At 35.1% G+C, this 22,360-nt stretch overlaps 1 protein-coding gene across 4 annotated transcripts in view; it reads right to left on the minus strand.

Moving 5' to 3' along the window:
• Positions 1 to 22,360, minus strand: part of ROCK1 (Rho associated coiled-coil containing protein kinase 1) — a 162,384-nt gene that overhangs the window by 79,660 nt on the left and 60,364 nt on the right. For all 4 annotated transcript variants that reach the window (XM_060613398.3, XM_060613397.2, XM_060613396.2 and 1 more), the window contains 6 exons: positions 21,843 to 21,980; positions 18,805 to 18,980; positions 17,868 to 17,952; positions 16,453 to 16,597; positions 15,980 to 16,118; positions 12,513 to 12,604 (listed from right to left, as the gene is read on the minus strand). In XM_060613398.3, the coding sequence (XP_060469381.1) occupies positions 12,513 to 12,604; positions 15,980 to 16,118; positions 16,453 to 16,597; positions 17,868 to 17,952; positions 18,805 to 18,980; positions 21,843 to 21,980 (775 nt within the window). The remainder of the gene's footprint in view (positions 1 to 12,512; positions 12,605 to 15,979; positions 16,119 to 16,452; positions 16,598 to 17,867; positions 17,953 to 18,804; positions 18,981 to 21,842; positions 21,981 to 22,360) is intronic.

Below are 22,360 nucleotides of genomic sequence, written 5' to 3' on the forward strand. Positions count from 1 at the left end.
ATCCCAAGCAGTCTGCATACCCGCAGCACAGATACCAACATGGGGCTCAAACCCAGGATCTGTGAGATCATGACCTGAACTGAAACCAAGAGTCAGACACTCAGCCAACAAAGCCACCCAGGCCCCTCATTTAATAAGTATATACGGCAATGCTTAAATCGTCATAATATGGGAGAAAATAACATGAAACTAATATTACAACTATTTTATTTTGGGACTTGAATAGGCTACAGAGAATACACCTAAAAATACATTTTAGAGAAAAAGCTTTTTAAAGATACAGTAGTATTAATAAAACATTATGGAAATATCAACTAAACATTGAATAATTATTTTAGATATAATCATCTCATGTTTCTTTAAAAAAGATGAAGATGAGCAACAAAAAATAATTGACCTGGTTTCACAGTCTTAATCTTTTATATAAAGGAATCATTTTTCTAATGAATCATCTGGGTATTCCAGGCAAGAAATAACTATTAATGCACATCACAGATACAGTGAAATATCTGATGAATCTGAGAATGAAACATATTTAACCCTAAGAAGCTATAATATTAACTAAAAATGAATGAGAAAAGACCTTTTCCACCATTCTCTCTTCTTAACGACCAGGAGAACTGCAGTCCTGACTAGACAATTCTAGCTTCCTAATACTACTAACTGCCTAATTTGTAAAATGAAGTGGGAGGAAAGTTGCTTCTTCTTATAAAGTATGTAAGCCAATTATGGTCTTGGCATAAATTGTACTTTTAAACAGTGGTTCCCATTTTTAAAACAACTTTGCCTCCCTCTGGGACATTTGGCAATGACTGAGCTCTTATAACTGAGGGAGGTATGCTCCTGGCATCTAGTGGGTAGAGACCAGGGAACCACTAAACATCCAAGAAAGTTCAGGGTAAGCCACACACAAAAAGACTTATCTGGTCTAGTGTTGAGGCTAAAAACCCTACTTGAAAATTATCATATAAGAATGATTTTAAAAGGAAGCAGAGCATGCTTGGTGATTTTTTTCTTGCTATTTCAGATGTATCTAGTCTTTTCATAGATAACACAGTAGGGGCACCTCGGTGACTCAGTTAAGTGCCTTACTCTTGATTTTGGTTCAGGTTGTGATCTCATGCTCATGAGACTGAGCCCTGTATCAGGCTCCGCACTGAGGGTGGAGCCTGCTTAAGATTCTCTCTCTTGTTCCCTCTGTCCTTATCCCCTGCTCACATGTGCTCTCTCTCAAACATTAATAAATAAATAAGGAAATACAGATAACATGCCATTTCAGAACAGTTTTAAAATGGGACAAATTCTGTTTAAATTTTGAGGTACAAGTAGGGGAAATCCTGGGAGAATTATAAAAGTAGTATTTCTTCTGCTTTTAAAGTACAACATTTAGGCTTTATAGATACCATATAATCACATCAGAACTAATAAATAAGAGTAAGTATAAAGATAGCTTTACAGAATTACCATTGATATATACAGTAGTCTATTTATAAAAATTTACCTTTCAATAAATAACTGGGAATATAGGAACCATGTTCTATAAGAAAGAATCCAGGTGACGCCATAAAAACATGGCAGAGTAAGGAACTCTAAGAAGCTACCTTTCCACTGAAATAACTATTATGCAGGCAAAAACTATAATAAGCAACTTTTTCATAACTCTGAAATCTAAGAAAAGACTTGCAACAAGCAGGGGAATGTTTAATGAAGAGAGAAGCTAGTAAATGTTGGCATTCCAGGAACTGTAACTGGCTGACCAATGAGATAATAATGGAAAAGGAACTTCGGGGATCACACATGACAAAGAATACAGACTTTGTAAAAGTAGTCTGGAAAAGTCACTAAACAAATGGATGACTGAAGCCCACAGCAAGCAATAATAGCAAACCTGGAAGGGGAGAAATCGGATTTCCAGAGTTTATAACACTGTAATATTTATTATGTCCAGTTTTTAATAAAAAATTACAAAGCATATTAAGAAACAGAAAAAGTAAGGCCTATTCACAGAAAATGACAGAAAAATCTCTGAGGAAACCCAGGTATTAGATTTATTAAACAAAGACTTTAAATAAATTGCCTTAAATGTGCTCAAGGAAACCATGGACAAAAACTAAATGAGGAGTATGATATCTCAACAAATAGAACATACCAAAAAGGAAAAAGAGGGAACCAAATAGAAATTCTGGTACTGAAAAGTACAATAGCTAAAAGTAAAAATGTACAAGGGTTCAACAGCAGATTTGAGTAGCCAGAGGAACCAGTGAACTTAAAGATAGGACCACTGAAATTATCAAGTAGAGGAAAAGAAGCAAACAATGAAAAAGTCAACTTTTGGGACACCATAAATCATACCAACATATACATTAGGAAAGTCCCAGGGAAGTAGAGAAAGGGGCAGAAAGAATATTTAAAGAAATAATGGCTCCAAACTAACCAACTGATGAAATTTAAGAATCTATACATTTAAGAACTCAATGAACTCCAAGTAAGAAATTCAGATCCACACCATGACATGTTATAATAAACTTTGAAAAGACAAAGAATCTTGAAAACAACAGAAAACTGACTTATCGTACATCAGAAATCCTCAATAAGATCAAGAGCCTATTTCTAAGCAAAAACTTTGAAGGTCAGGGGCGCCTGGGTGGCGCAGTCGGTTAAGCGTCCGACTTCAGCCAGGTCACGATCTCGCGGTCCGTGAGTTCGAGCCCCGCGTCGGGCTCTGGGCTGATGGCTCGGAGCCTGGAGCCTGTTTCCGATTCTGTGTCTCCCTCTCTCTCTGCCCCTCCCCCGTTCATGCTCTGTCTCTCTCTGTCCCAAAAATAAATAAAAAATGTTAAAAAATAAAAAAAAAAAAAAAAAAAAAAAAACTTTGAAGGTCAGAAGGCAGTGGAATGACATATTTAAAGTGCTGAAAGAAAACAACAGTCAAGCAAGAATTCTATATCCAGCAAAATTATCTTCAAAAATGCAGGGAAATTAAGATATCCCCAGATAAAAGAAAGAGGAGTTTGTTGCTAGTAAACCTGTCTGGCAAGAAATGTTAGAGTTTTTAAGGTTTAAATGAAAGGACACTAGACACTAACTCAAACCTTTACAAAGAAATAAAGAAATAAAAGTAACTACACTGATAAATGTCAGAGCCAGCTTTATATATTTTTGTTATATAATCCACTTAAAAAAAAAAATAAACCCACTTATCCCCCTATATGACTTAAAATAAAATGGGTAAAATAATTATAAATTTATGTTAATAAGCACAGAATATATACAGATACAATTTGTGACAACAACACAGAAGAAAATAGATCTGTATAAAAGCAATTTTTGTATGCTTCTGACAGTAAACTGTATCAATTCAACCTAGACTGTTATCAGTTTAGGATGTTAAATATAATCCCCAGGATGATGACAATAAGAAAATGACAATATATGGAAAAGGAATTAAGAGAGGGAATCAAAACAGTACACTATAAAATAATCCATTAAATACAATAGAAGGCAATGATGTAGGAGATGAGGAACAGAAAAAAATCAGACATACAGAAAATAGAACAATGGCAGATGTCTTTACATGCAGTATTCACTTTAAATGTAAATGAATTAGTCACTAATAAAACGTAGAGATCTGAAAAATGGATTAATAAAATTGATCCAATTATATGCAGTGTAGAGTCACTTTAGATCCACAGACATAAAAATGTTAAAAGAATGAAAGATATTCCATGGAAAAAAGAGCTGACGTGGCTATACTAACATCAGACAAAATCAGTAAAATGGTTAGAAGAGACAAAGAAAAACAGGACATATTGATGACATTGATAAAACGGTCAACTCATCAAGAAGGTGCAACAATTATAAACAACACATTAACAACACAGCTCCAAAATATTTGTAGTAAAAAATGACATAAATGGAGAAACAGACAGTTCTAAAATAATGGGGTCATCAATAACCCACTTTCAATAAATGAACTAAACAATTAAACAGAAGATGAATAAGAAAATGCAAGACATGAGCAACACCATAAATGAATTAGATGTAACAGACGTACAAAGCTCACTCCACCACCAAGAGCAGAATACAAACTGCACATGAAACATTCTCCAGAACTATATGTTAGATCAAAAAAACAACTTAAGCAATTTAGAGAGACTGAAATCATACAAACCAGCCACTATGGAATGAAACAAGATCAATAATAGAAGAAACACGGTTCACGAGTATGTTGAAAATAATATGCTTTCTTTTTTGTTAAGTTTTTATTTAAATTCCGGTTAGTTTATATACAGTATAGTATTAGTTTCAGGAGTAGAATTTAGTGATTCATCACTTACATATAACACCCAATGCTCATCACAACAAGTGCCCTCCTTAATACCCATCACCCATCTAACCCATCACCCACCCACGTCCCATCCAGCAACCCTCAGTTCATTCTCTATAGGTAAGAGTCTGTTTCTTGGTCTGTTTCTCTTTTTTTCTTCGTTTGTTATGTTTCTTAAATTCCACATATGAGTGAAATCATATGGTATGTGTCTTTCTCTGACTTATTCCACTTAGCATAATATATTCTAGCTCCATCCACGTCATTGCAAATAGCAAATTTCATTAAAAAAAAAAAAAAAAGCTATTTATTTATTTAAATAATCTCTACACCCCACATGCGGCTCTAACTCATGACCCTGAGATCAAAAGTCCACATGCTCTTCTGACTGAGCCAGCCAAACACCCAAAGATTTCATTCATTTTGGTGGCTGAATAATATTCCACTGTGTGTGTGTGATATCTTCTTTTTCCATTCATCAGTTGATGTACATATGGGGTTCTTTCCACAATTTGGCTACTGTTGATAAGGCTGCTGTAAACATCAGGCTGCATATATTCCTTTGAAGCAGTATTTTTGCATCCTTTGGGAAAATACCTAGTAGTGTAATGGCTGGGTCATAGGGTAGTTGTATCTTTAACCTCCTGAGCAAACTCCATGCTGTTTTCCAGAGTGGCTGCACCAGTTTGCATTCCTACCAACAGTGTAAGAAGGTTCCCCCTTCTCCACTTCCTTGACAACATCTTTTGTTTCCAGTGTTGTTAGTCTGAGCAATTCTGACAGGTGTGAGGTGGTATCTCATTGTAGTTTTGATGTGCATTTCCTTGATGATGAGTGATGTTGAGCATCTTTTCATGTGTCTGTTAGCCATCTGGATGTCTTCACTGGAAAAATGTCTATTCATGTCTTCTGCTCATTTATTAACTGGATTATTTGTTTTTTGGGTGTTGAGTTTGATAAGTTCATTATAGATTTTAGATACTAATCCTTTGTTGGATATGTCATTCGCAAATATCTTCTCCCATTCTAAAGATTGTCTTTTAGTTTTGTTGACTACTTCCTTTGCTGTGCAGAAGCTTTTTATCTTGATAAAGTCTCAATAGTTCATTTTTGCTTTTGTTTCCCTTGCCTCCAGAGATGTATCTAGTAAGAAGTTGCTACAGTTGATGTCAAAGAGATTAAAATAACATATTCTTTAAAAAAAACAAAAACAAAAACAAGGAGTCAAAGAAGAAATCACAAGGGAGATTAGAAAAAATGCATTGAGACAAATAAAAATGAACAACAACCAAAACTTAAAGGATTTTGCAAAAGCAGTACTCAGAAAAATTTTAGTTGTAAATGCCTATGTAAAAAAAGGAGAAAGATCTCTTGGGGGATCTGACTTTTTTTTTCTCAATGTTTTATTTAATTGAGAGAGAGAGAGAGAGAGAGAAAACAAGAGAAAACAAGAGAAAACAAGCAGGGGGAGGGGCACACAGAGAGAGGAAGACACAGAATCGGAAACAGGCTCCAGGCTCCGAACTGTCAGTACAGAGCCAATGTTGGGCTCCAGCTTGTAAACTGCAAGATCCTAACCTGAGCCAAAGTCTGTCGCTTACTGAGCCACCCAGGCACCTCATAAGCATCCAACTCTTGATCTTGGCTCATGTCATGATCTTGTAGTTCAAGTTCGAGTCCCACATCGGACTCTGTGCTAATGGTGCAGAGCCCACTTGGGATTCTGTCTCTCTTCCTCTCTGCCCCTTTCCCTCTTGTGCTCTCTCTTTCAAAATAAATAAACTTAAAAAGAGAGAAAGAGAGAGGTCTCAAATCAATAGCCCAGCTGTCACCCCAAGGAACTAGGAAAAAAAGAGCAAACTAAGCCCAGAGCTTAGTTTGGAAAGAAACAACCGTAAGGAAAGAAACAACAGAGATTAGAGTAGCAGATAAACAAAATTAAGAATAGAAAATTAATAGTGAAATTAACAAAACCAATAATTACTTTTTAAAAAAGAATCAACAAAATTGACAACAAATCTTTTAGCAGACTAAGGGGAGAAAACAGAAGACACAAATCAGAAATGAAAGTAGTGAGACTTCAAGCTGTAGTCCTAAGCTATAATCATCAAGACAGTACAGTACTGGCACAAAAACAGACACTCAGATCAATGGAACAAAATAGAGAATCCAGAAATGGACCCACAAATGTATGGCCAACTAATCTTTGACAAAGCAGGAAAGAATGTTCAATGGAATAAAGACAGTCTCTTCAGGAAGTGGTGCTGGGAAAACTGGACAGCAACATGCAGAAAAATGAACCTGGACTACTTCCTCACACCATACACAAAAATAAACTCAAGATGGATGAAAGACCTAAATGTAAGACAGGAAGCCATCAAAACCCACGAAGCCAAAACCTCTTTAACCTTGGCCACAGCAACTTCTTACTCAACATGTCTCTGGAGTCAAGGGAAACAAAAGCAAAAATCAACTATTGGGACCTCAAAAAATAAAGCGCTTCTGCACAGTGAAGGAAACAATCAGCAAAACTATAAGGCAACCAAGGAATGGGAGAAGATATTTGCAAACGACATATCAGATAAAAAGTATCCAAAATCTATAAAGAACTTATCAAACTCAACACCCACCCCCCCAAAAAAAATCTAGTGAAGAAATGGGCAAAAGACATGAATAGACACTTCTCCAAAGACTACATCCACATGGCCAACCAACACATGAAAAAATGCTCCACATCACTCATCATCAGGGAAATACAACTCAAAACTACAATGAGATACCACCTCACACCTGTCAGAATGGCTAACATTAATAACTCAGGCAACAGTAGATGTTGGTGAGGATGCGGAGAAAGAGGATCTCTTTTTGCACTGCTGGTGGGAATGCAAACTGGTGCAGCCACTCTGGAAAACAGTATGGAGGTTCCTCAAATTAAAAATAGAACTACCCTATGATCCAACAACTGCACTACTAGGTATTTATCCAAGAGATACGGGCATGCTGTTTCAAAGGGGCACATGCATCCCAATGTTTATAGCAGCACTATCAACAATAGCCAAAGTATGGAAAGAGCCCAAATATCCATCGATGGATGAATGGATAAAGAAGAGGTGGTATATATATACAATGGAGTATTACTCGGCAATCAAAAGAATGAAATCTTCCATTTGCAACTACATGGATGGAGCTAGAGGGTATTATGCTAAGTGAAATTAGAGAAAGACAAATATCATATGACTTCACTCATATGAGGACTTTAAGAGACAAAACAGATGAACATAAGGGAAGGGAAACAAAAATAATATAAAAACAGGGAGGAGGACAAAAACATAAGAGACTCTTAAGTATGGAGGACAGAGGGTTACTGGAGGCAGTATGGGAAGAGGGATGGGCTAAATGGGTAAGGGGCATTTCAAAGAATCTACTCCTGAAATCATTGTTGCACTATATGCTAACTAACTTGGATGTAAATTAAAAAAATAAATAAAAAAAAAACCCGAAAAACAAACAAACAAAAGTTTTATAGCAGAAGGAAAAAAAAAGAAATGAAAGTAGGGACACAATTACCAACCTTTTACAAATAACAACACTAAAAGAAAAAACTACAAATTTTTTTCTACAATTGTAGAACTACAATTGTACACCAACGTATTAGATGACCTAGATGAAATGACAAAATTCCTAGAAAAACACAAACTACCAAAACTTACTTCAAACAAAAAATCTGAACATACCTAAAAGAAAATTAATCAATAATCAAAAAATGTCCTAACAATGGAATATTATTCAGCCTTAAAATGGAACAAAATTCTGGGGCGCCTGGGTGGCGCAGTTGGTTAAGCGTCCGACTTCAGCCAGGTCACGATCTCGCGGTCCGTGAGTTCGAGCCCCGCGTCAGGCTCTGGGCTGATGGCTCGGAGCCTGGAGCCTGTTTCCGATTCTGTGTCTCCCTCTCTCTCTGCCCCTCCCCCGTTCATGCTCTGTCTCTCTCTGTCCCAAAAATAAATAAAAAACGTTGAAAAAAAAAAAATTAAAAAAAAAAAAAAAAAAAGGAACAAAATTCTGATACATGCTCTAACATGGATGAGCCTTGAAGGCAAGCTAAGAAATACATCAATCTCAAAAAGATAAATATTGTATGATTCCACTTATTTGAGGTAACCAGAACAGTCAAATTCATAGAGACAGAAAGTAGCATAGTGGCTACTAGGGGCTGGGAGTAAAAGAGAATGGAGAGTTATTGTTTAATGTATAAAGAAATTTAGTTTGGGATGATGAGAAAAATCTGGAGATGTTTGCACAACAATGTGAAGATGCTAAATGCGACTGAGCTCTGTACAGTTAAAAATGTTAAAATGGGGGGTGTCTGGGTGGCTCAGTCAGTTAAGCATCCGATTCTTGATTTCATCTCAGCTTATGATTTCACGTTGTGAGACTGAGCTCTGCTTCAGGCTCCCTGCTGACCATGGAGCCTGCTAGGGATTCTCTCTCTCCCTCTGCCCCACCCCAGCTAGTGCCATGTGCGTGTGTGCTCATTCTCTCTCAAAATAAACATTAAAAAAAAAATGGTTAAATGTGTAAATTTTATGTTATATGTACTTTACTACAATAAAAAGATAATTTTTCTTTAAGTTTATGTTTTTAAAACATGAACCCAATATAATACTAAGAAAGTCTAAATTCCTAAGACCCTGAAGCTTGGTAGGCCCTAGATTTCTTTATGAAGCCTACACTGATAATCTCTCCCATGAGAATGTACAACTCTAAAAGAGAGGACACTAGACTTAATTAATCCACAGAACCTGGGGGTGCCTGAGTGGCTTAGCCAGTTGAGCATCCGACTTTGGCTTGGGTCATAATCTCACAGTTCGTGAGTTCGAGCCCTGCATTGGGCTCTGGACTGACAGCTCAGAGCCTGGAGCCCCCTTCAGATTCTGTGTCTCACTCTGTCTGCCCCTCCGCTGCTTGCACTCTGTCTCTCGCATTGTCTCAAAAATAAATAAACATTAAAAAAAAAAAAATCCACAGAACCTGGAATAGCATATAGAACCTGGATTATGTGCTTACAGACAACAAATTTTGTTTGTTTTTAACTAACTGGAAAAGTTATCACATGAGCTGACAATTACCCCTGTTATCACCTTGCATCTTTTCCCACCAGCTATAGGTGGATTGGGTAATGGCAGTATGTTTTCTCAAATGAGATCATGAATGGCAAAATGTTTTGCAAATTACCATATTATTATATTTAGCATAGTATTATTAATATTGTATTGTCATATCTAATAATAAACGTTACCAGTTCTTCTCCCCAAAATTTAACTGCCAAGAATGTTGATTCCCTACACTTCTACTTTGTATAATACTGAATAATGGAAATCGTTAAATGGCACATGGTATTCCAGAAGATCTAAGGCTTTGCAGTCAGACAGATTTCAATCCTGACACTATCATTTGCTAGCAGTTAACCTGTAACAGGTTATTTAGGTCTTTTCATTTCTTCTTCTATCTTTAATCTCATTCCAGTCATTTCTTCAATTCTATCTCACATGAGTGGAAAAGTAATTTTACAATCTTAATACTCTGTGCCTCTAAATTAAGAGTGAATAAGATCAGGAAGCTCATGGAATTTCTGCCAAAATTCAAGCTATTTTGTACCCTGCGACCACACCATCAAGGAAGAGATGAAGATTAACTGCCATTATAACTTGTAGATATGTAAGTGGTAAAACTATGAAAAGAAGTATTATTTGGAAAAGGTATGCAATACTACCAAAGAAAATTGGAGTGTCAAAAAAGTTAAAAAGAATTATAACTATTATATAATTTTTAAAAGCTTAGCAGGTCAGAGAGGTCAGTTCACAATAAAAGTATTCTTGGTATTTTAGGGGTGGGAAGTAAAGAAGGGGTAGGAAGAGGGAAAGGGAAGCAGAGAACAATAAGTTCTACAGACTTCAATTTCTCTTTCTTTCCTCTTTTTTTTTTTTTTTTTAACAATAACTACAAAATAGGAGCCATTAGGATTAGGAAAAGATAGCAAAGTGTTTATGTTAAATCTAAGTACACCATAGCAAAATCACAGATAATATAGATTTTTAAAAAGATAGAGAGGGGCGCCTGGGTGGCTCAGTCGGTTAAGCGTCTGACTTCAGCTCAGGTCATGATCTCACGGTTTGTGGGTTTGAGCCCTGCATCATGCTCTGTGCTGACAGCTCGGAGCCTGGAGCCTGCTTTGGATTCTGTGTCTCCCTCTCTCTCTGCCCCTCCCCTGCTGATGCTCTGTCTCTATCTCTCAAAAATAAACATTAAAAAAATTTTAAAAAAAGATAGAGAAATAACACTAATACTAATAAAATTACCTAATTATAGAAATTCTTTAAAGTTTGATTTAAATCAATAAAGTAATTCATTTTACCTGTTCTTTAAATTAATATAAACAGTTACATTAAGGAGGTATAACAATATCATAAAATGCCATTGATTTGGACTCCCCAATTCCACTAGAAGAACTTTTGTTGGTTTGACCACTGATGTTTTCCTAGTGCCTGAAATAGAACAGTACTCAGAATATAGCATATGTTCAGTATTTGTTGACTAGGTTACCCCCTCTCCTAATTAATACCAGTTTTTCAGTACACTAAATGAAATATGTCCTCCCTACTGTTTACAGCGATTTACTCTGTGGTTATTCTATGGTTATTTATGCATCGTTTCACTCTGAAAAATAATTTAAACCAATATGAAAGATACTTTGTTATTTTCTTCAATCGCCTTTTAAATTTTCTTCAGATTATAATTGTATCTGTAAACTTTCAGCTTTCTTAAACTTCTAAGAGCATAGCTTGAAAAAAAAACCCACGAAATTTTTCAGTGCAACAATTCATCATCCCATTGTCTTCATCCTGGTCTTTACATCAGTTTCTCATGCAGCGTAAAGACAATAATCATGTCACATTTACTTGTCAGGAGGAGGAAGTTCTCTATTTCCCAGTATATAACTATTAATAAATTCTGAGGGTCAAGATGTGCCTGTAGCTTTTCCACATGGCAGGTCGTTCAGTGTCATTCTTTGTAGTAGTATAATTTTTTTAATTCCTCCAAGAATTTATTTCCCCTTTTCCCTCTCAGTCAACTGTATAGCCTGTATACAGTGTATGTGCTATACCTGAAGGCAATATAACTGTTACTTTAAAAATATTTGGTAACTAGGATATTTCACTAATGTTGGCAAAACTACAAACTGCTTCTTCAAAATTAACAAGATTCATTTCTTCTAATCTTTCCCTCACAGTCTCAACTACACAGGGAGTCATTAAGACAAGTATGTACTACCTATTTAATTTGTAACTGTTTCTAAAACCACACAGCTGAATTTATTTCCATTATTACTGTTTACTGTTACTGCTACAGCAGGAAGTTAGGAACTGGTATATATTATCCTTTCTGTGAATAGGGAAAAAATTCCTGAGACTTCAACAGGAAAAAGATGAATGCTTGGCCTTCCAAATCCACAAAAAGATGTTGGTCAACTTGGGTACCATTATAATTTTTAGTCCATTATGTTAAACAAGGTTTTCTGTGAATCATTTATAATTTTAACTTTTTTTTTTTAAGTAGGGCAATGTCCTAACCTGACTGAAAATGAACCTCTTGCACACTACATATTTTCATTTCTGAACTGCAAGCTGCAAATCTGATGGAATCAAGTATACTGTAATTTCCTGTATCTACATACAAATTAAATTCTGGTATTTATCAATAATAGAACTTTATATTTTATATTTTAAGTTTAGTAAAAACAAGATAACTTGTCCTTTCACAGGAAATATATTTTAATTTAAATTACCCTTTATGAACTTTCTTCACAATGAGGTATTTTAATACTAAGACAAAAGGCAAGTCAACAAAGATCAAATATCAAAGCATGACTGCTGAGCCTAATTCCACCTCATTTATATAATATTTCATCTTGGTATCTCAAATGGGATATAAAAGAAGTAGCAGTACTATTTTCCCAATATTATCAAATAGTCTCTCTCTAATTAGGGTAGGATAATATACATAACCACATCTGTGTACTTTAGATTTTTATTATACACATATATTAGCATGGAAGTTTCAACAGATTATTTACTACAACTACTTTTGAATATCCACTGTATTGTTCAAGACAAAAATAACTTACTGTCTCTGAGTGTTTCCCAAGCCCACTGATCATTTTTGAAGAAAAGATGTCGTTTGATTTCTTCCACACCATTTCGTCCTAATCTCACCTCTCTGAATAGAGGGAAAGAAAAAAGTTACTAATCATTTAAGATATTATTATAACCTGTCCAGATATCTTTGTGGACATAATGCTAAAATCTGTGCATGATGATAAAAATAGTTTTATTTCACCTTGAAATTACATTGGTTGTCAGTGTAATTTTCAGCTGAAATTAAAAAACTAGTTGAAGACAGAATCCTAAAGAATTTTTAAAAATATGTATGAGGGGGTGCCTGGGTGGCTCTGTCAGTTAAGTGTCCAGCTCTTGATTTTGGCTCAACTCAGGTAATGATCTCACGGTTGGTGGGTTCAAGCCCTGCATTGGGCTCTGTGCTGTCAGCTTGGGATTCTCTCTCTGCCCCTCCCCTGCTCGTGCTCTCTCTCTCAAAATAAACTTAAAAATTCACATATATATATATATATATATGAAAAACACAGACTTGTTGATACTCAATGACTTTTCTATTGACAACAAAAATACTGATAAATCACTTGCCTTGCTTCATTAGTATCATGAATGAAACAGTGAATTTTTTTTTTTTTTTATGTTATTCATTTTTTAGAGAGAGAGAGACAGAACATGAGCAGGGGAGGGGCAGACAGAAAGGGAGACAGGGAATCCAAAGCACACTCCAAACTCTGAGCTGTCAGCACAGAGCCCGACATGGGCTAGAACTCACAAACTGCGAGATCATGACCTAAGCCAAAGTCGGGTGCCCAACCAACTAGTCCACCCAGGTGCCCCATAATACAGTGAATTTTCTTGATAGATTTTCAAAACAGTGGTAGTTATACATTTTTTGCAACCAAGAACTTTATACCAAAAGCTAACAAAAGCTCAGAAAGACATCTTAAATTTAAAATTTCCATTTAATACCCTATTATAAATATTTGTGACCAGTCAAAAACCAATGACAACTAATTTTTGACATTACTACAAAACTGAGTTTTAATGGGACAAATTACTGATTCCTGGCCTCTTAGGTATACACAGAGATAAAATGTTTAAAAATGTGCCTTTAGCTGATTTGGAAAGGAGAACTCAACAACTTCTGTTCTCTACTAGAGTACTTATAAACAAGAATATCCCGAATTCCAAAATTTTTCATGAGTTAAAAGATAAATTGCTTTTGATATAATGTGACATCTTTTTAAGAAGCTTTCACTGGGGTGTCTGGGTGGCTCAGTCAGGTAAGCCTCTGACTTCGGCTCAGGTCATGATCTCCCAGTTCGTAGATTCAAGCCCCACGTCAGGCTCTGTGCTGATAGCTCAGAGCCTAGAATCTGCTTTGGATTCTGTGTCTCCCTCTCTCTCTGCCCCTCCCCTGCTCACACTTTGTCTCTCTGTCTCTCAAAAATAAATAAACATGGGGTGCCTGGGTGGCTCAGTCGGTTGACAGTCCGACTTTCGCTCAGGTCATGATCTTGCAGTTTGTGGGTTCGAGCCCTGCGTCGGGCTCTGTGCTGACGGCTTGGGAGTCCGGAGCCTGCCTCAAATTCTGTTTCTCTCTCTCTCTCTCTCTCTCTCTGACTCCCCTGCTCACGCTCGCTCACTCTCTCTCTCTCTCTCTCAAGAATTAAAAAAAAAAAAATTTTTTTTTAAAAGAAGCTTTCACTGACTCTCCCAGGCTGGATCAGGAAACTTCTCCATGGTTCTATGGCACATAAACAGTATTAAACTCAGATCCCCGCATCAGGCTCTGTGCTGACAGCTCAGAGTTTGGAGCCTGCCTTGGATTGTGTGTCTCCCTCTCTCTCTGCCCCTCCCCCACTCATGCTCTGTCTCAGAAATAAACCTCAAAAATTTTTTTAAAAAATAAACAAACATTTAAAAAAATTGTTTTCTAAAAAAAGGTTTCACTGACTCCCCCAGGCCAGATCAGGGAAACTGTCCATGGTTCTACGGGATATAAACAGTATTAAACTCAGAGTACTTATCTCTCTGTACAATAAATGTCTCATTTGCTTGTCTATTTCCTCCAAAGGACTATGAGGTAGTGAACAGTGGATGTATATCTTTTTCATTTCTTTATCCCTAGCACCTAACGTACAGCATAGTACTTATATTTATAGAGTACATATATTAAATGTAAAAATTTGAAATACTGTATATTTCAAGCTCTAAAGGAAAAAATGAAGGACAGTAAGTTTATTTTAATTATAATGAATTTAAAATTGAAACATATCTAAAAGCACTAGGCCTCCCAAATATTTAAATTAACAATATATAAACATAAATATCAAACATAATCTTAGTAAGTCATTTGGTTCATGCTTAAAAAAGTATACCATAAGGGTACACAAAATATGCCATTTTTGTTTCTAAAACACATACATGCATATACATTTATAAAAATGCTTACTGAATCAGAAAGACATCATACCAATGACCATCTCTAAAGGAAAGGAGGTAGGAAATACATCTTTATAGCTTTGCACTATTTACTTAATTTCAACAAATATACAATCATACATAATTAAATCTTTTTTTCCAGCTCTGAGGTACATTTGGCAAAATCTTAAGATATGTAGAGTATAAAGTGATGTTTTTACATTGTGAAAGAACGCTCCCATTGAGTTAATTAATACATCTACCACTTCACATATTTACCCTTTGGTGGGGCGGGGAGGGGTGGGGAGGGGAGTGGGTAAGAACATTTAAATTCTACTCTCTTAGCAGATTTCAACTATACAATACTGCATTATCTTAAACAGTATCAAGTGGAAGATGCATCATTTTCCCATCACTAAGAAATAAATGTTCCCAATTAAATTAATATATGCCATTGACTAGAAGATGTATTCTAATTTCAGAGATGTTAACATGTATTTAAAAAACCCTCAGGGGACGCCTGGGTGGCTCAGTTGGTTAAGCGTCCGACTTCAGCTCAGGTCACGATCTCGTGGTCCGTGAGTTCGAGCCCCGCGTCAGGCTCTGGGCTGATGGCTCAGAGCCTGGAGCCTGCTTCGGATTCTGTGTCTCCCTCTCTCTCTGCCCCTCCCCCGTTCATGCTCTCTCTCTGTCTCAAAAATAAATAAACGTTAAAAAAAAAAAAAATTAAAAAAAAAACCCTCAGACTCAAGAAAATATAATTTTTATACTTAACCAAGTTAAAAAATTCAACAATGAAATTTAAAAAAATCATCTAGTCTAGCCATCAGAAAAGAGTATTACTTCAAATTCTGAGGTAACACAAGTGACTTGAGATCCAGAAAAGCCATCTAGAATATCATAAAATATTAGATTTCACTGTCATGAATGATTTGGGGAATGGTTATATTTTTATTTCAATAGTTCAAATATAGGAGCTCAGATACAGACCTCAAATATTGAGCAGCAAAATGAGAATTTCCTTAGAATAAAGTTCAATGTTAAGACTATTTACCTGTCAGTAAGGAAGGCACAAATAAGATTTTTTGCTTCTTTTGATATATCATTATCATCAGGGAAAGTAAGTGAATTTTTATGGTTCATAATCTTACTATAAGTTCCAACCAGAGAATCTGCATAAAAAGGTGTATCACCTGAAAAATTGATAGGGAAACAAAAGAAAAATAAATAAGATACATTAAAAAAATCAGTTTCAAAGGAAAAGAGTCAATATTACCTGTATAAGGATTACTACATATGCATTAAAGACATACTTAACATATATACATAAAAGAAAACATATCACAAAGTTGCTTTAAGCTTCTAAATAGCTTTTAAAAACATACAAAGCAAGTTTGGATCAGTTTGCTTTCTACAAACAAAATTAATATTGCTTAATGTAACAAATATTTTATTAGAAGAAGAAAAATGGCTAAGTTTTGGAATGAACAACTATGTTAGAGGTACACAAAATTCTCCTTTACTCACCTACAAGCATTTCATATAAAAATACCCCAACTGACCACCAGTCACATTCTCGTCCATAATAACCATCACCACCTTGAGATTTTAATACTTCAGGGGAAATGTAATCGGGTGTTCCAACTGCTGTATCACATCGTACCATACCTTCCTAAAAAGAGTGGCAGTTCAACTTTTGAATTAGGATACAAATATAAAGCCTCAATTATTTAAAAGGACTTTCCTAATAAAACCTGTAGAATTCTAAATCTTTGGGCTATAAGATATATTAAAACCTAATGCAAACTTGATAAAAATGAACACACTCTAATCACATATACATATTATATATGTAATATATTTGTAATATGCGTATGTGTGGATACATCAGTGATTTTTACTTTGTAATAATACTCACTAGGAAGACACACTGCCAAACAGTTGTGCCAATATAATGACCTCATCTGAACTGCAGAGAACAACTATATAAGCCAATACAAACAGACTGAGGGACTGATAGGATGATCATTTGATAACATTAATATATAAAGGCTGATTTAATTATATATATTTTTTTGCTAAAATAGTTGTTCAATTTAACTCTGCTTGAAACTGTGAAGAAAACATTCAAGAATTGACTGTACAAATATAAAATGGGGAAGCATGTGTAAAAGAAAAGGGTGTAATAGCACTGAGCACACTGAATATCTACTTAATATGAATTTTAACTCTCCAAACCCCCCCCCACCAAAACTAAATGCAAAAACTATACATATCTGTTACTTATTTTAGCTGGTATTAACACAACAGAATTACAATTAAATGTTCACACAAAAGTTCCATGTAGTATTTTCTTCTAACCAAAATAATTCTCCTTTTGAAATAATAAATACGATTTTTTGATATTGTTCTGTGTTAAGTTTCAAAGAATATAAATTGTTTCAACTGAAACAAAGTAAGCATACTTGCTACTTCAGCTATAAACATGTTATTTATTATGTAAGTAATGAGGATGGTATCTTTAAAGATTGACTCCCAAAATAGGTAGTAAGATCTTTTACATGTTCTCAGAAGGCTAAGTAAAACACTAAAAAATACACATATCACTGAGATCCAATTTTTATGAAAGTCTAATTTTATCACTGGTCTTAGTAGTTAGTGACTAATTCCATTTCTAGTTACCAGTAGTAGTGTATATTACAGAGTTGTTATAAAGGATTTAATAAACCTGGCAATGAACACTTACTTTAAATACAGAGAAAAATATAAATCACTTACAAGTTACTAATACAAAATTGAAACCATGCATCTATTTCAACAATTAAGACAGGTCACACCAATTCTGTACAAGACCAGCTATGGTTAGTACATTCTTACAGCATTTTTCTAAAAAGCATCTATCTTGAAATGGCAAAAACTAAATTAAAATCTAATTATTTAACCTTATTCATCTTCATACAAGTACCAAAATCTGCTAACTTCAAATGTCCAGATTTATCCAGCAGCATGTTATCAGGCTTCACATCTCTGAGGGGGGAAAACGAAAACAGTAGAGTGTTTCTAAAACTGGTCAGACACTGATCAAAATTTTATGAGGCAGTTATTTTAGGCCATGTATCTTTACTCATTATAGATAAGGCCATTTCTGATCCTTAGGTGTTTCTATCACATCTATAAATTGAACTTCAGGAGGGAAACTCCTTTACATGTTAATGCCTCAGAGAAGGACATTTAATATTCCCTTTTATTAAAATTTGAGTTTGATTCTTCCAAAGCAGAAGGCAAACCATGAGAGAGAATAACCATAAAAAACATTACACTCAGACATAAAAGTAACTGAAACACATTTTTCAACATAAATATATAAATAACCCCAGGACTCGGTCTAAATCATGCTCATTTTTGTTATCACTGGCACTTGGCACAGCAACTGCATTGGATTCAAGCAGTGTTTGCAGAAATGAAATTGTTCTTCTAACAAATAAATATGATTTATTCACTAATTAAAAGCAAATTGATTTATATATTTAAAATTTTGCATAAAAAGCTAATCAAAAGCAATTTAATTTGTGTACAAAATTTAAAGTGTTAACTCTCTGGCACTACCTCAGAAAACCAGCTTGTAATTTTTATTTTTCAGAACACCAGATAAAAGCTATGTAATCAGATTAAGGGACATTAAAGAATACATTTATATCAACATTAAGCTGAAATAATAACACTATGAATTTCAAAGTTTTAAATTCTGAAATACCACTTATGTCACATGAGAGGGGAAGAGGTGGATTTCAAGTAGGAAATGCTAATCAAATTAAGTTTAAGTAATTTTCAGCCTCCCCCTTCAACAAATGAAAAAATTTAAAGCATTTTTATCTTTACCTATGAATGAAACCCATGGAATGGATTGCATCCAATGCAAGAACTACTTCTGCAGTGTAGAATCGTGCCCATTTTTCAGGCACATCATAGTTGCTCATTAAGTTTACAAGATCTCCACCAGGCATGTACTCCATCACCATGTAGAGATAACGATCATCTTGGAATGCATAAAAAAGCTATTCAAATACAGAAAAAAAAATCATTAAGCGAAACTGTTTCATTAAAAAAATGGCAAAAATACTAAGATTTAATTAAAATAATCAAATTGCAGTAATTATAGTGCTCTTTAAAAAAAAGACACACACAAACATAAATACCACAAAGACCCTTGCATATTCAAAGGAACTATTAACTGTGATTTTTTTTTTTTTTAATTTTTTTAAATGTTTTTATTTATTTTTGAGACAGAGACAGAGCATGAGCAGGGGAGGGGTGGAGAGAGGGAGAGACACAGAATCCGAAGCAGGCTCCAGGCTCTGAGCTGTCAGCACAGAGCCCGATGCAGGGCTCGAACCCACGGAGTGTGAGATCATGACCCGAGCCGAAGTCGGACACTCAACCGACTGAGCCACCCAGGCACCCCTAACTGTGGTTATTTTTAAGGAGTTGGAAACTTTTTTCTCTATATGTTGCTATACTAATTAAATTTTATACAGTGAGAATTTTTTAAAAATTATAATACTTTCAAGTCTCCTAAGCAAAGAAATATTGTGATTCTGACTTAACGTGCTTTTGGTGAGGTCTACTGCTAAATTTATATTAATACCACAATTCTCAAGAAGTCTAAAAAAACGATTACAGCCTCAGCTGTCCATTAGCTGTGTGACGGGGCAATCTGTTTAACCTCCTTAAGTCTCTATCACTACAATCTCTTCCAGAAAAATTTAAGGGACTATATAAACTTGTTTGACTTTTATACCTGCTGCTAGGTCAAAGACTGGACCTAGCAGTGGCAGTTTGTAAGTGCTTAAAAATGTCTAATGAAGAGAAGCATAAATTAATCTATAAATTGGAGGCATATCAATAAGGATTAACTACCTTTGAGAGTTGTTAAAAAGATTAGTGAATGTAGAACATAATGGGTACAACAGATGCTCAATAAGTAAGAGCAGTCAATAAGAGGAGGAGCAGTAACAACTAACAAGCAGGAAGAGGACAACAGCTAGAGTCAAGCAGGAAGAGTGAGGTCCATTGATATGAAATTCACAAGAATACCAAGCATAAATATAATTTCTTATTTGACCAGCGCTGAAGTTAAAAAAAGAGCAAATTTACAAAAGAACATTTAAAAAAAAATTTTTTTTAACGTTTATTTATTTTTGAGACAGAGAGAGACAGAGCATGAACGGGGGAGGGTCACAGAGAGAAGGAGACACAGAATCCGAAACAGGCTCCAGGCTCTGAGCTGTCACCACAGAGCCCGACGCGGGGCACGAACCCACGAACCGCGAGATCATGACCTGAGCCGAAGTCGGACGCTTAACCAACCGAGCCACCCAGGCGCCCCACAAAAGAACATTTTAAATGAGTAAACACAAGAAGATTAGAATCAAACTAAAAATAAAGCCCTAGAGAAAATGATACCTTATTTACACAGACATTTGACTTAAAATCTTTGTTTCATTTTTTCAGTAGTGTTTAATGATTTTAGTTACCAATTTAGTTATTTTAATTTAAAAAGATATTTTAGGAAAGGATAAGAAACTAAGTGGCATCTCATGGCTATCCCAAATTAAAGGATACAATTTGTCATTTGGGCACCATAATTAAAGAAACAATGTTGATTTGGTAGCAGTGGTTCTCAACCAGAGGAAATAAGTGTCTTCTGACACCACCCCCCCCCCCCCCAACTACCACCCAAGTAAACATTCAACAGTATCTAAACACAATTTCTGTTGTTGCAAATGGTATGTGGGCTGGGGAGGGCTGCTACTGGCAACCCCTGGGTAGAAGCCAGGGATGCTGCTAAAAATCTGATCATGTACAGGACAGCCCCAACAACGAAAGACTATCTGGCCCAAAATGTCAATAATACTGAGCCTGAAAATCCCTGCTCCATACAACTGATAAAAATAGAGCAGACATTTCAGGTATAAAAAGTCACATGTAAATCTTAAACATTTTCCATATTCTCTTTATTCCAATTACTAGTATGCTTCTTTAGGATACTCTACTATATACTGTAAATTAATAAATCACAAAATTCATATTAGTAATTTAGAAATGATTAGTGTACCGGCAGTTTTTCTTTTTTTAAAACCAGAAGATGATTTACTTACCCCATATATCTTTACATAAGAACCCCCAATACATAAGACAAAAAAAATGCGGAGTCACTCTAGTTGAGGTAGAAACAGAAAACCCAGAATTATAACCTACCCAAATTCCTGCTTGTCCCCATGACTTCACCTGAGATCTCCATAGTTGGAAAAAACAATCTAAGGCAATTTCCACATTTTTGACCAAGGGAATTGAGGCCCAGAGATGTATTATCTTGGCCACAGCTTCATAGACAGGTCTTTGACCGTTAAGACTAGAACCTATAACTACTGACTTCTACTGTATTTTTCTTTCTACTGAAAACCCTACAGCCAATACAAGATTATTTGAAGGCCTACCTTAACTCAACTTTCCTTCATTTTCCCATTCCTTCCTCTCCACAAAGTAAGAGAGACAAATAGAGGAACAGATGGTTAAATAAAAGAAAAGGATCTCTTATCTGGGGAACAAACTTAAATTTCAATATTAAATAAAAGTATCCTCTTATAAGATAATAATGTACGACTTCCCCCAAATCAAAGCAGATTAGTTAACTTTTCTAATATTTAAAGTCTATAGGCACATAATTATTTTGCTTTGGCCTTTCTTCCTAGAGACAACCCAATAAAATTAAATTTTATGATTAAAAAATGATATATCAGACAATTCTGTAATCAATAATAAATTCTCTATTACTCTTCTAAAAAACAATCTAAGCTTCTCACATACGTTTAGTTACAAACTCATAAAGCAATAATGAAACAGAAGCAAAATCATACCTGAACGACCCAAGGACTGTTAGCAAAAGCCATGATGTCTCTTTCTTCCCAGAAAAAAGCAGAATCAGATCTCTTAATCATTTCAAATTTACTAAGAAGCTTCATAGCATATACCTTCCTGGTGGATTTATGCCTTACCTTTAAAATTGAAAATGGAAAATAATAACCCTTTTGTTAACAATTAAAGCTCAGGATTTACCAAGACAATTTACCAAATTATTTTAACAACTTGTTAAATAATATTATTGTTCTAGCTACTTTTATTTTGTCTCTTCTGCTGAATTATCCCAATTAGATAATCTCAAGGCTTCAATTACCAGAAGCAAGTCATGTTAGAAAAAATCTTTATTCTCTACATTATGACACACTCCATCTCCTCTACCTGGTTATGCATGCTGCTTTCTATTTATAAAACTTAGGATTCCACAGCATTTTAGAAGTCTAATATTACAAGTATAGATTTCTCTTCTGATGTCTGAAACCTCTTCTCTACCCATGGATGCTTGGGGAAAATATTT

This window comes from Panthera onca, chromosome D3 (assembly GCF_046562875.1).
Source record: "Panthera onca isolate mPanOnc1 chromosome D3, mPanOnc1 haplotype 2, whole genome shotgun sequence".
In the NCBI taxonomy this organism is placed as follows: Eukaryota; Metazoa; Chordata; class Mammalia; order Carnivora; family Felidae; genus Panthera; species Panthera onca.